Here is a 15,909-nt window from a genome sequence, read left to right on the forward strand (position 1 = left end):
CTAGGGTGAGTTTTAGAGAGTGGTGTTACAGTGTTTTGACCGTACTTATATAAACACAGAGCCGAGCAGTCTGGCCTATACTGAGCTCAGAGGTCACAGCCCTGCGGGAAACAGGTGGGATCAGTCTCACACACACACACACACACACACACACACACACACACACACACACACAGGGTTAGGAGGAAATGACTGACTAACCCTAGTGTTGAAAGGCTACAGCTAAACCACACCATAACAATATTTTAAATGGTTCTACTGCTTTCCCCTACAGTTATAACTACAGCCTAAACCACAAAAAAAATACTAGGGAGTACATTTTCATTTATTTATTTATTTTTACCATTTTTTTTTTCTTTCCCTGTTCAGCGGTGAGTATTATCAGCTTGTAGCCTGCTGCTAACCCTGGCTAGCACTGCTGGAGCAGCATTAGCATTACCCACTTACTAAAAATGAATAGAAGAGCTTCCCAGTTTTCGGGAGAGAAATCTGTGTAGATTAACATCCATTTGCAGTTTGGTTTACTTAACTTATCTTAGCTTTACAGGTCTCACCACTCAGCGGCGAAACCAGCTGAATTTGAAGGAAAACATGGCGACACCCCTGTTCCTTACTAGTGTTGCATAATACACCTCATAATCCAGTGCATCTCATGTATTAAAATAGACCAGAAGATAGACATTTATTAATAGTGCACCTTATAATCCAGGGCGCCTTATAGAGTGATTATAGATAGATTTGTACTCAATTGGGATACACCCTGGTCCCACTAGTTTTAAAATAAAATAAGCAATTTAAATTAAAGGGATACTCCAAATTTAGTTCAATAAAAATATCTTTAAAGTTCATATTAATTGATAAATTGTCAATATAACCAGTAGACAAATCAATTTACCAATTTAATAAATAGTATAGCTCTAAAACCCACACAATCATTACAACACAAAACACTTGCTATTAAAATGTTATTATAACGCTGATTTTATTCTTCCTCTGAGGTCTACTTGAGGTCCACAGTTAGCCTTGGTCGAGTTAGCCTCGCTCCAGCAAACATTTCTATCAAAATAACTCCGGTTAAACACAAGCTGCAGTTTCATCATAATCATATGCCTGCATATTTTTAGAGCCACAGGCCGTGATTCAGCGAACGCTGCTGTGTGGTGATTTCACACTGACCTCCACTGAGGGTCATTTTATTTAAGATCTATTCAGGAACGCTCTTCGTGGTTAAATGCTGTGTGTGTGTGTGTGTGTGTGTGTATGTGTGAGGGGGTTTCCTGTTTGTGTAAGCAGCAGTGAGAGGCTCTCGTTACTCTGCAGGCTCTGATGATAAGTGGACAGTTTTAAACATTAGTCACTGAGCTGGAGTTAGACTAAAAGAACAGCATGGCGACATCAGCTCAGTCACACAACATCATACACAGAATATCATTCATACCAGCCTTTCTTCTGCTGAAGCAATAATATGTGTATACATAAGACTGTAGATTTGGAGATCTGAACAAAACCATGTTTCACCAGAATGCTTACTTTTTTGTTGTATTCTATAAGGACCTACTTTATTCTATTATGATGTATTTTGTATTACATCTGTTCTATTTATCTATTCTATCTATTATATTCTTTCTGTTTCTAAGTTGTATTATGATATTTTCTATTATTTTCTATTGACATAGTAATTTATTCTATTCTGGTCTATATTCTGTTTTATGGTAATATATGATTTACTATTACAATGCATTCTATTTTAATATGATGTATTCCATCCCATTTTATGATGATCTATTCTATTCCACTATTCTTTTTTGGTCTATTTTATTCTATTCTGATCTGTTCTCTGCTATTGCAAAGCATTCTACTCGATGTGTTCTATTATATTCTGACATGTTTTATTTTATTCTTAATGTAAGTATTCTAATTTAATATATACAGGTTATATATTCTATATATATAATATATTCTTTTCTATTTGAACTTATTTTGTGAAGGAACAAAATATCTTTTCTATTCTATTCTATCATGTCTTTTGCCCTATTTTGTTCTAGTTTATTTTATCATTCTATTCTATTCTATTCTATTTTGTCACGTGTCGCCCTATTCTGTCCCAGTCAATTTCATCATTCTATTCTATTTTATTCTATTCTATTCTATCATGTGTTTTGCCCTATTTTGTTCTAGTTTATTTTATCATTCTATTCAATTCTATTCTATTCTGTCATATGTTGTCCTATTCTGTCCCAGTCCATTTCATCATTCTATTCTATTCTATTCTATTGTGTCCTGTGTTGCCCTATTATGTTCAAGTCAATTTCATCATTCTATTCCATTATATTCTATTCAATTCTATTCTGTGTTGCCCTATTCATTTCTAGTCAATTTCATCATTCTATTATATTCTATTAAATTCTATTCTGTGTTGCCCTATTCATTTCTAGTCCATTTTATCATTCTATTCTATTCTATTGTGTCATGTGTTGCCCCATTCTGTTCAGGTCCATTTACTCACTCTATTCTATTCTATTCTATTCTATTCTATTCTATCATGTGCTGCTCTTTTTTATAGTCCATTTTATTATTCTATTATATGATCTTCTATTATATTCTGTCGTGTATTGCCCTATTCTGTTCTGGTCTATTCTATTCTATTTTATTGTATTCTATTCTAGTCTATTATATTCTGACATGTTTTATTCTATTCTTAATGTCAGAATTCTAATTTAATATATACAGGTAATATATTCTCTATATATAATATATTCTTTTCTATTTTTACTTTGTGAAGGAATAAAATATCTATTTTATTCTATTCTATTCTATCACGTGTTTGCCCTATTTTGTTCTAGTTTATTTTATCATTCTATTCTATTCTATTCTATTCTATTCTATTGAGTCCTGTGGTGCCCCATTCTGTTAAAGTCCATTTTATCATTCTATTCTATTATATTCTATTCAATTCTATTCTGTGTTGCCCTATTAATTTCTAGTCCATTTTATCATTCTATTCTATTCTATTCTGTGTTGCCCTATTCATTTCTAGTCCATTTTATTGTTTTATTCTATTCTATTATATTATATTATGTCATGTGTAGCCCCATTCTCTTCAGGTCCATTTAATCACTCTACTCTATTCTATTCTATTCTATCATGTGCTGCTCTATTCTTTTCTAGTCCATTTTATTATTCTATTATATTCTCTTCTATTATATTCTGTCGTGTATTGCCCTATTCTGTTCTGTTCTATTCTATCATGTGTTGCTTTATTTTATTCTATTCTATTCTAGTCTATTATATTCTGACATGTTTTATTCTATTCTCAATGTCAGTATTCTAATTTAATATATTCATATTTGATCTGTTCTATTCTGACATATATTTATTCTATTCTATTCTGTTCTGTTTGTCCATACCCTGTTATATTCAGATCTAATAATAACAAAAATGAGAAGTATTATATAATGGCAGTGACATCATATCTGTCCATATCTGTCCATACCTCTTACACAGACACACAAATATACACACATGCCACCAGCATGCCGAACATCTCGTGATAGAGTGCCGAGATACTGCAGGCAGGACTAACTGCACCGTATCTTTTTAACAAAGCCGTAAGGGTAGTGAACTGCACCGTAAGCTTCATTTAACCCAGCTCCACTCATAGCTTTAGCGTGAGTATTTACAGAGGCCTGGATGACAGCACGACTATCAGCTCCTTCACTTTTAGACATGAGGCTACCGTGTGCCAGTTAACCTATATTTAGCCTTACAGGGATATGGGTACTTAAGCGGGCGACTGGGTGCTGGACTGCTACTGTTAGCTAAGCCTTACATTCAAAACGACTGATCTGTAGGATAGTGGCAGTATTGTGGTTATACTGTGAGTCACAGTGTATCTGCAGTAATGGAGGAATACAATTTTCAATTCTTTTTAAGACTTTTCAATAATACCACTCAGTAATTAATACCACTCAGTAACAACTGATTCACTTTGGAACTAAATAATTCTGGTAAATTGTATATATAGATATACAGCTCTAGAAAAAAATTAAGAGAGAACTTCAGTTTCTGAATCAGTTTCTCTGATTTTGATATTGATAGGTATATGTTGGAGTAAAATAAACACTGTGGTTTTATTCTATAAACTAGGGACAGCATTTCTCCCAAATTCCAAATACAATTATTGTCATTTAGATTAATTATTTGCAGAAAATGAGAAAAGGCTGAAATAACAAAAAAGATGCAGAGCTTTCAGACCTCAAATAATGCAAAGAAAACAAATTAATATTCATAAAGATTTATAGTTCAGAAACTAATATTTGGTAGAATAACCCTGGTTTTTAATCACTGGTTTTTAATTTGGTAAAATCAAAGAAACCTTTTAAATGTAATTTTCACGTGGTCTCTTTTTTTGTCCAGAGCTGTATATACATATATGTATAAACATCAGGGACCTTAGAACTCTACCAATAAAGCTAATGTGGAGCTGCTTTGAGCTTGTTAATGGTGTAAACCATAGCATTGAAGCCTGTTGGGAGCGCTGTATTTCACAATGCTGGGGATAAATGGAGGTGGGCTTTTTAACAAAAGTTTTTTTCCTCATATCAAGTTTACTACACCCCAAGTCCATTTTCACACTGGATTTAAAGGTAAATGTGCAACATTTCCTGTGGAGCAGAGTAATATGAATGAAGTTTGAGATATAAACAGTAACACAATTAAATCAGCTAATGTTAGCTTTGTATCTAGCAGAGCAGTACCATAGAATATCAGCAAGAAGCCAATAAACACCCATTTGAAGTTCATTAATAAAGTCTATTCGAATAAACTGAAGTAAATTAAGCTTTTAAGACCACTGTTTATGCTTGGGATCAGTTACTACATCTTCACAGACTCAGACTGTCTGTTTAGCCTTAAACAAATGTTAGCATAGCATTAGCCCACTGGGGTAACTAACCACTAACATATGGCTGCTAAGCTAAAAGACTGTTTGCTCTTCTATACATTTTGCTTGTTTTTTTTTTTTAATCACTGTAATATATTACCACAACAGGGTGGGCAGCTTTACCTCAGCTATGAATAGAGACCCTATACAAAATATTAGGTGAAATTCTAAACATGCATCAAATATTGATAAGCAAGAACCAAAATGATATCATTTCTCCCTGCCCACTCTTCCACCGGACTAAAGCTGCATTATACCAGATCACTGGAGCAGTTTTTTTTACACAAAAAAAGAGATTTTAAAACGAATGTAAAAACAATGGTTTGACAGACACCTTTAATGAAAATAGCTAAATGAGTATTTGAAATAGCAAAATAGTTTTTAAAATATCTTTAATAAATATATATAATTTTTTTAAATTTTATTTAATATGCATTTATATTTATAACTTTAAGAAAACATTATATAACAGTATATTTAACCACTTACTTTTTTTTTAACTTAACCAAGTAGCATTGCAGACATGGCAACCCATAATCATCAAATAATTTTTTTAAAATAAAATATACAAAAAGCACAGTGTTTGAATAACATTTAAGTAACTATGCTGCAGACAACAGAGGCACGTTATACTAATGTATATATGTAGGTCATACAGTAAACCTGTTGATCTGTGTGGAGATTATAGCAGACGTTCACGCTGTGGCTCTGTAAATATGTTTGTTATGATGAGATATTATCAAGGAAAGGTTCAGTCTGCTCATGTTTATGTTGTCTCTATTCATCATGTCAGCATCATTTGTTTATTATGGCACTGCTGTATAATCCTATTCAAATAAGCCGCTCTCAATAGCCCACTGTAACGAGCCGTGGATGTGACTGGACGTGGTAATGTCTGAACAAAATGGCCCTCAAAATCCCCAAATACTTTAATAAGATTCCTGTTTAAAGCCTTAGGAGCACAGATTTCACACAATGATTTGCTGTCCTATTTATATTTAGGTATGCATAGACTGTCCAAATATTACACTGCCATCTGGTGGATCTTTCAGTCTGTTGCCTCTAGTGATTTTAACTGCATTATAGTTAATAACGCTTTGAACTCTAAGCATATAGTTCAGTAACTGGAATAAAATTGTCACACCAATGATATGTGTAGTTAAGTTATGTAAGAGTGAGTAAATAAAGCATGAGCTCAGATGCAGCCCTTTAGTGTTACGTAATGTAATATAAACAGGAAATGGCTTTTTGACCTAATTTATTAAGGGTAACTTCAATATGGTGTACATGTACAATGTAATAAAAATATGCACTATAAACCATAAAAAACATATTCCATTTATTAATAAAAACAGACAAAAATCTCACATGTAGGACCTTTAGTGTTCCAGGATAACTTACACAAGGAAATTTATTTCTGGCTCTTAAAATTATTAAACTTTGTTATGCTGTTTAGACCTGAATGTTTATGTCGAATACAATTAAATATCCTGCATCAGCACTATTTGGTATTGCACCACTAGGTACACAATTAAGCAATTGAGCAAAAGTAATATATTAGAATACTCTACCTATTAACAAGGAGGCTTATATTGCTCGGATGGAAGATTTTGCTATTTATAGGTATATGTTTTAGTAAAATTAACATTGTTGTTTTATTATATAAACTACAGACAACATTTTGCTGATGCAGCCTTAGCCTTGGAAATCTAAGGTTACCATAAAAAAACAGAAGGGCTTTACTCACCTAAACAAACAGTTTTCAAGAAAGAAATCTATGTAGATTAATATCCAGCACTCGTTTGACTTTAAAATATATATTACAGTTTTGTTTACTTAGCTTAGATTAGCTTTTCAGGTCTCGCCACCCAGCAGGAAAACCTGATAAATTAGAAGGAAAACTAGTGTCCTTATAATCTGGTGCACCTTATAGTGCATAAAATATGGTAATGGTTTCAGGGAGAGCGTTAGCATTAGATATGATGAAGCTTGGATACAGAAGCCTTAATGGAGGAAATTAACCACAGCTATCACCTTAAATAGCTCAATCACCTAACATGACTTTTAAGAGTAAACAGGGATAAAACACTGCACACAGAGAAAGAGGCAGTAGAATGAAAAGAGGAAGGAGAGGTAAGAGAAAAAATTAGTAATGAGATTAAATCCATAGTTCAACGTAAAAAAGTACTACCTACTATCCCAATGAACCCAATCAACTCGCTAAATAGATCTACGTTAGCGTTAAAATGAATGCAATAAAAATTTCCAGATTTAACCATGTGCAAAAAAAGATAAAGTTCTCAGATTTCACAATTTACAAACATCTTATGTATCATTTAGAATTTGGAGTTTCCCACTTGTAAATACAACTTCACTGGCTGTCCCAGTGCAATGAACTATTGGTACAAACAATAGATCGCAGTTTCTAACACCACTCGAATGCAGCATAATTAATGTTTTTGTTACAGTCATAACAGTGTGGTAAATAAGCCTATAAAATTGTATCCAAGTAATTTTCTGCCCCATTCAAAGTCATATAACTCACTATTTATACATCAAACAACAACTTGTTCTGTGGTGCATGTGGGGTTATAATGAGTGGATGAGGGAAAGTGTAGCATAGCTTCCTGCCACTCCTCCTGTCAGTTCCTCTGACTGCTTCATAAAGTATTAAAGAGAGAGAGAGAGAGAGAGAAAGAGAGGCAGTGGTGGAGAGAGAACGAGAGAGAGGGAGAGAGAAAGAGAGAGAGAAAATTATTATTATTATATGATTATAATGATTATAATTATTGAGAAATAATATAATTATTATAATAATCATAATAATTATTTTTGTTATAAATGTTATTATGTCTGTTATGTATGTTCATATGCCATTGTTGTTGTTACTTGTTATAATGCTTTGGCAACACTGTAATTTACAGTCATGCTAAAAAACCTATATTGAATTGAATTGAATTGAATTGGGAGAAAGGCAGTGGGGGAGAAACAGAGAGAGACAGAAAGAGAGGCAGTGGTGAAGAAAGAGACAAAAAGAGAGAGACAGAGAGACAGTGGGGGGGGATACAGAGAAAGATAGAAAGAGAGGCAGTGGGGGAGAGAGAGAGAGAGGCTGTAGGGAAAGTGAGAGAGTTAGACACAGAGGCACAGAGAGAGGCAGTAGGGGAAGAGAGAGAGAGAGAGAGAGAGAAAGAGAGATAGAGAGAACAGAGAGAGATGGAGGGAGAGATGTGGTGGGGGAGAGAGAGATAACGAGAGACGGTGGAGAGAGAGAGAGAGAAAGAGAGAGCTAGAGACAGTGAGAGGCGGTGGGCAAGACAGAGAGAGAGATAGAAAGAGCAGACAGAGAGGGGGTGTGGGAGAGAGAGAGAGAGAGAGAGAGAGCGCAGAAAGTATGTGAATTATTAAACAGCGCTGGGGAATAGAGAGGTCATGTTTCAGATTGTTGAGACAGTTAGATCTCTACAAAATCTGCCTTCTCCCATCCTTTAATCCAGCCTGGAGAAACCAGCGACACCCCAGCACTCTCCTCAGTGTAGAGCCATTCAGATGATTCATCACACAAAATGCTTCACAGATCAGTGTGGCCTAAAGCTCACACAAAAAAACACACAAAACAAAACCGGACACGGTTCAATCTGGTGTACTACAACTCCAAGCCAAGAAAAACTTAATTTAGATCACAGTGGCTGCTTTAGATTTTATTCAATGTTATATTACCCTGAAATACCTAACTAATGCTAAAAGAATCAAATAATTTTTTTAAGTTTATTTCGGTAGGCTTTTTTTGAGGATTTTTTTGTGTACTGGAGCTCTATGCCAATGTCACCTGCGTATTATGCATATGTGTCCAATATATGGTGTGTACGTATATTGTATACAAAACTATATATTTAAAATATATGTGGACATATGGCTATATATTTTCTCTGTGCAGGGAAGGTCAAAAATTACTCATGCAGGCTTGGGAAACCTCAGGAAGCACACACACAAACACATACACATACACACACACATGCACACACTTCATGCAGACACACAAAAAGGCAAAGTAACACTGTTATTTAAACTTTATTTCTGGACTCTCTCCACAACATTGGCCCTCTTATATATAACCCTGTAATTTGCATGTGGGCTGTGTGTGTGTGTGTGTGTGTGTGAGTGTTTGAAGTGGCAGTTTCACCGCTCTTTTATTACTAGTTGCAGTCTTTGTTGCTACTGTGTGTTAGTTTGGTCTGGTGGTGATGGTTCAGCAGTATGGCAAGCTGTTTTAGCCTGAAATCACATCAGCTATAACCGGTCCTAACCCAGTTTATACTGGTTAAAATATTAAGTTTATGAGCTATGAAATGTTATAATCATATATAATATCACATATAAAGATCTATAAGGACATCCAGACAAGTTAAATTACCAGGACAATTCTGCATCCTTAATGAAATCTAACTAGTTATATGCTACTAATGATTTATATGGAATTTTACTGTGTTTTATATTGTTACTAGTAATGCTCCATTTATACTCTATCTATAATAACCTTATTACTAGTAGAAAGTGTAACTGCAGATATCGCCACTGTAATTTTGACTACTATATTTTTCACACTATAAGGTGCACCAGATTATAAGGCACATTGTGTGACACTAGGAAGGAACAGGGGTGTCACCATGTTTTCGTTGTGGTTCAGCAGGTCTCGCCGCTGGGGGTGGTGAGTGGCTAACAAAGTAACTAAGTTAAGTAAAGTATAATTCTTAAAAAAACAACATTGAAAGTAATTTATTTTTAAAGAGCGCTGGATATTAATCTATACAGATTTCAGTGAGAAAAGCGTTTCCGTTTATTTACAGTAAGCTTAGATTTCCAGATGTAAAGAGGGAAGCTGGGTGCAGCACCATTAGCATTAGCGGCTAACCGCTGCCCGACACTTAGGATTGCTGAGTGTTCCAGTAAGCCAGAGCAATATTAGCTAGCGTTTCATCCCACATAGCTTTTTTTAACAAGGTAAATACGCAGGATACTGTCCAATAATACTCTATAAAACTCTAAACAGCAGAAGAGGTAGCGCTTAGCTCGGTTAGCGGCTAATGCTAATACTGCTCCAGTCTCGGTGCTGAAGAACTAAACTGAAACTCCTCTGTAACGCTGTACTTCAGCAGAATGGCTTGTAACATTTGAAAATAAGGTGCACCGGATTATAAGGCACACTGACGATTGACAAAAATACATTAATTAAAACTCTTAACATAGTTTTAGATATCAATAATATTATTATTACTGGTCAAAACTCAAGTTGTAAATATCTAAAATTATATGACAAAAATATGCACTTACACAAAAAAATGCACATCTTAAATTAGCATTTCTACTTGTCAGAAATTTTATAGGGACATGGAGATATCTGGAATTACAATTACAAATCTATAACTGGAGTTTTTACTAGTTAGATGTAGTTATAGATAAGAAAATGTGTAATCTACATCACTCAACCTCCCTTTACCTCACTATGCCTTGCTCTACCTCACTCAACCACACCCAAACCACTTAACCTCACTCTGCCTTGCTTTTCCTCACTCTGCCTTGCTTAACCTTAACCCTACCTCTTTTTACCACATTCTACCTTGCTCTGCCTCAATCTACCTTGCTCAACCACACCCAACCCACTCTACCTCACTCTGCTTTGCTCAACCTTATTCTACCTCACTTTATCTCGCTCTACCTTGCTCTGCCCTCTCTACCTCACTTAACCACACCCAACGCACTCTGCCTCACTTTGCATAGCTCAACCTTGCTCTACCTCCCTTTACCTCAATATACCTTGCTCCGCCTCACTCTACCTCGCTCAACCTCACTTTATCTCACTCTACCTTGCTCTGGCTCCCTCTACCCTGCTTATCCTAGACAAAACTGCATCAAAGTGATCTACAATTAGAGTTAGAACAGGAGCATGGGAGTGATTTTCGGTAAAAAGTATGATTAGCATTTTAGGATGAGTTTTACTGTGGAAAACTTGAAAACTGTTTTCTTTGGTTGAACTTCATCTGATCTTCATATTTCTGCGAATCAGCGATTCTCTCTCTCTCTCATCTCCTGCAGCAAATACACGAAAGGACTAACTGTTCCTTTTTAGAATGGAAATATTTAATCCCTCTCCTTCTCTCTCTGTTCTGCTCACTCCCTCACACTCCGTCACACACTCACACTCGCACACATGCAGAGGGTTGCCAAAAGGTGAATCACATTTCTCAGAGTTGCCTGCATGCACTCCAAAAAGCTGCAGCAGCACCACAAGAGCTGTTATCACAACATTATCAGCTCAGTCCATCTACTGACCAATGACCAGCAGTAACCCAGAGTGTACACACAACTAAACATAGAAATAAATACACTGGGTGAAATATTTTGAGATGCAGATTTGACCCAAAATATTTGAATAGTTATGAAAGGTAAATATTTTCGTAAATTATGATAAGATAAAATAAGATAATAAGATAAGATTAATTCCACCGCAGTGAAATTAGCAAAAGACCAGAAAAAATCTGGTTGAAATTCCCACATTTGAAAAATTGGCAGGTAGGTCGTAAATGAATGAGAGTGAATGGTAGGATTGATGGCTGAAAATAAAGCAACAAATGAAGAAGTGTGAGTTAAAACAACTGTGAATTTGTACCTGGAGGCCTGCCCTGAGATAGTAGATATGTATATACTTGTGCACTTTTCATTTTTAACTGACAAAAAATATCAATTGATTTAACACAAAGCTGTAGAATAGCTGTGGAATAGTCTCAAAACCTGCAGGGCTAGATATGTGGCGAACATACGGCGGAAAAATGATAATACAAAATAAAATGCAATTCCAATAACAATATTGTTACAATATGCTTTGCAATGATTAACCAAATTAATAATAATAATAATAAAACAAAAATTATATAACTAAGAAGAGCAGGCCTACTTAAGTTAGAGGTTATGAAAACAGTTTAACTGCCTCGCCTAATATATTATAAATATATAAGCAACAAAAAGAAAATGTTATATCCGGAAGTTTAAGGCAAGACCAGGCAAGGCAAGTTTATATATACAGCACCCTTTATAAACAATGGTCATTCAAAGTTCTTTACAAATTAGAAAATACAAAAAGAATGTCAAATTAAAAAACATGTCAAAGAATAACATTAAAAATAAAAATAAGAATAAAGCATAAATAAAACATGATTCAAACATAAATAAAATATATATATATATATATATATATATATATATATATATATTTTAAATAAGGAAAATGAACAAACTGAATTAGAATAAAAGTGTTGTTACAGAATAAAAGTGTGCGGAGCTGCAGTGTTTTAAGGTGAGCTAAAGGCCTTCTCAAACATGAAGGTTTAATCCACACTCTAAGAAATATAAGTACAGATTTGTACTTAAAAGAGTACAAAGCTTGTCGCTGGGGCTGTACCTTATATTGAGGCACAAAAAAGTACCTTTCAGTGAAAGTCCTTTTTTGTACCCATGGTTTTTGTGGCAGTAAAGATCATAAAGATTATAAACATTATCATCAACTAAATATGGCTCAAAAACTTGATGATACAAAATTGTCTGGCTTTCAAATAAAAAATGTGCAATTTAAATATATATTGTTCATTAGTACAGTGATACAGAATACTGAATGTACCCTTTGGCTGGTTAAATGGTACAAATTTGTACTTATTGCTGTTAGAAATGACTTTGTACTTCAGAGGGAACAAATCTGACCCCGTAAAGACCAATATTGTACCTTTGAGGGTACAATTATAAAGAGTGTACCTTCGAGTACAAAAAAGTACTCATATCGTACCTCTGTTTTTTAGAGTGCAGCTGTGTGTTTAGGTCATGCAGTGTATGGGTAGATGGGTCAAACTAGATGAAGAAATCAGGACAGATTGAGTCTGGCTCTCAACTGTGATCATTGCACAATAAAAAAGAGAAGCAGCTGCCGCTGCAGAGTCTACTCTTTCACTCCCTTACCATTACACACACACACACACACACACACATACTCTCTCTCTCTTTAGCAATCCACCTATGGACTTTTTTCACTTTCATCATTTCATACTGTATACACATTTAGGCAACATAGATCCAATCGTGAAAGCATGATGCATCTGGATCCAAATTCAACTCAATTTCATTTAACTCTCAGATTATGTATAACATCTTAAAAATAATTGATTTATACTTAATGTATTTAATTGTATGTTTAATAGGGACAACCAAGTAAAATGAACATAATAATAATAATATATTGTGGCTTCATGGCCCAGGCTACTGAGTGAGGCTCATGGGAGAGTTGCTGCTAGTGAAAATAGTTAAATGTTGTTTTTTTCCTAGATAAGTAATGTTAAACAGACATAGTGGATGTATTACATGCGGGCCCATGTTATATATTGTTTTTTTTTTAAAGCATGTATTTTCTTTTGTAAATATCTTTAAAGAGCCACTTAACCATAAACCATTATTTTCTATTAATAGTTAAATAGTGCTCCTCTGGAATAATGAAACATGCCAGTCCTGCTTAAATTTTTTATAAACCTTTCGTAACCTTTAAAAAGTGCATTTATTGTGGTCATTTCTGCCTCTGCAGCGCTCTCTCAGGTTTAACTGTATAGTAGTTGAGAGGATGATGTTTCTGTGTACTTTGGGACGCAGACACATCACAATATGCAGATCAGTCAGTCAATAATACCGCTCCCCTGCTGACGTCCAACCATCTGCGTCTCACCGCTATCAGAGGCACACTGCTGCTGTTGCAGCTCAGCCAATCAGCTCTCCCTCCTGTCCGGCCTCTAAACCCATACATCACCAGACCCAATGCCCCGCCCAAAATTCCCCTACCATTTTTCAGCCTTTTTCAAATTTAAGCTGAGGGTGGAGTCAGCAAAAACCAGGGGGTTTATTGGCTCTTTAAAATTAAACATAATACTATTGAATAATTTAAATTATTCATGTAGCTATTCGCATACAATGTCTAAGAGTTCCTTGTCCACCCGGTCATCTTGTGATAACCCCACCCCTTTATGAAAGTAACTTTTGATATAAGTGAAATCACAACCTTCATACTGGTTTAATTTAAAGGGACAAAAGACACTTACTGCAACATGTCTAACAAATATTATGACAATTAACTTAATATTTGTTTATATTTTATATTGCATTTATATTTAGCTAAGGTAAAGGTTAAGCTGTCCACACTGTTTTGGTTAAATATGACAGTAATTCAAACAATTGTAGGATATTAAAATGTATTTTTGAAATAAGAATAAGAATCACTATAAACAATGAAGCATGTTTGGAACTCAGGTAAATTATGTTTTCAGCAAATGTCAATTTTGCTGCTATGACAGGGTGGACACATACATGCCAGGAAATTTAAAGTGTAATTAAATGAAATATGATGAATAGTCCAAGATAAATAGTCCAAGAATATACCTAGATAATCAAAAAAGGCCAAAAATGCACATAATTCTGATAATGACCCCTGTCATAATAAGAGAACACTAATTTATTAGAATCAATTTCGGGAGGTTTACATTGCTAATCCAGGTTTAAAAACTGAATGTGTGGGAAATGTGTGGGTTATGCAGTTATGAATGTGAGGAACTGAAGTGTTGACCCCTCACTCTGTTAAAAAGTTCCTTGAGGAACTTTTAGGGGTACTTACATTTAAAACTGTGGAAGAACCCCTTTAGCTGCTTTGGCTTTCTTCTAAAAAAAAATCTTGAATGTTCCTCAAAGCACCTTAAGTGGTTCCTCCACAGTTTCAAACTGAAGAATCCCTAAAGTTCCTCAAGGATCTTATACTTACTTTAGATTACAGTGGTTTAGTTTGGCTGACTCAGCACTCTCTTTCTCAGCACTCTCTCTCACACACACACACACACATGCTCACTCACCGTGTTGTGTGCTGGAGGCTTCTCAAACATGTTCTTGAGGCTACTTAGCGGTATGTCGAACCTCTCAATGCGCCTGTTCTCCTGCAGGTCCTCTTTGGCGTCAACAGCCCATGTGTGTCCCTCGCCTTTCAACTCCTCTGCTCTGTTTCCTGATTGAGTTTCCATTGTGGAAGGAAACCAAACACCCCCCAACACACACTCACACAATCACACACACACTTACACACTTCTCCCCCCCAGCAGACCACTGGCTGTGGGAGGACAGATAGTGAAACAGAAAGAGAGAAAGAGATACAGGGAGAAAGAGAGAGAGCCACGGTCTAAGAGAGAGTAGTAAAGGAAAATAAGGAGCAAGGGATGTGGAGGAAGGAGTGCGTGGCACAGCTGAAGTGGCTGAGGAGGCAGACCCAGACAGACGGATGAAGAGAGCCTGGAAGGAGGAGAGACAGACTGACAGACAGACAGAAAGTTTGAAAAAAAAGAGGAAAAATTAGGGAAAGAAAATAAGGGGAAAAAAGGACAGGAGGAGGGACAGAATGTAACAAAAACAAAAAGAAAATGAGAAAAAAAAATGAGGAAAAAAAAAGGATTTCCTTCCAGTAAACTACTTGCACACAAACACACACACACTTTAACAACACACACACACACATAAGCAAGTGTCAGGAAACAAAAGCCGTGTGTAATGGAGAAAAGCTCGTCCAGCAGCCTGCAGGAAACCAGCATTAGTGCTGAACAAATCAGGGAAACATTAAAAGAGCCCTGCCTTAGCTCTCTTTAGCTTTTACACACGCACACACACACTCAAATCATTTCCTCATTAAAGCTTTCACCCAGACTACACTGAACTCTGCAGCTTTAAAAAAACATTAGATGACGTCCACACAAAAACAATAACACGGGAATACGCAAAGTAACATGCAAAAATAACTGCATTTCTACTGGATGGATGTTTGATGGATAAACAGATAGATGTGTACGATGATTTGATGGATGGCTGTGTACAGATGTGGATGGTGAATGGATGGGTGGTTGTTT

At 35.4% G+C, this 15,909-nt stretch overlaps 1 protein-coding gene across 1 annotated transcript in view; it reads right to left on the reverse strand.

Annotated features, from left to right (window-relative positions):
* The window catches only part of xirp2a (xin actin binding repeat containing 2a), a 52,132-nt gene extending 36,769 nt beyond the window's left edge, over window positions 1-15,363 (reverse strand). The window contains exon 1 of the mRNA XM_007248857.4: window positions 14,872-15,363. Coding sequence (XP_007248919.3) covers window positions 14,872-15,036 — 165 coding nt within the window. The 5' untranslated portion in view covers window positions 15,037-15,363. The remainder of the gene's footprint in view (window positions 1-14,871) is intronic.
* Window positions 15,364-15,909: the final 546 nt, after the last annotated feature.

This window comes from Astyanax mexicanus, chromosome 5, assembly GCF_023375975.1.
Source record: "Astyanax mexicanus isolate ESR-SI-001 chromosome 5, AstMex3_surface, whole genome shotgun sequence".
Lineage (NCBI taxonomy): Eukaryota > Metazoa > Chordata > Actinopteri > Characiformes > Acestrorhamphidae > Astyanax > Astyanax mexicanus.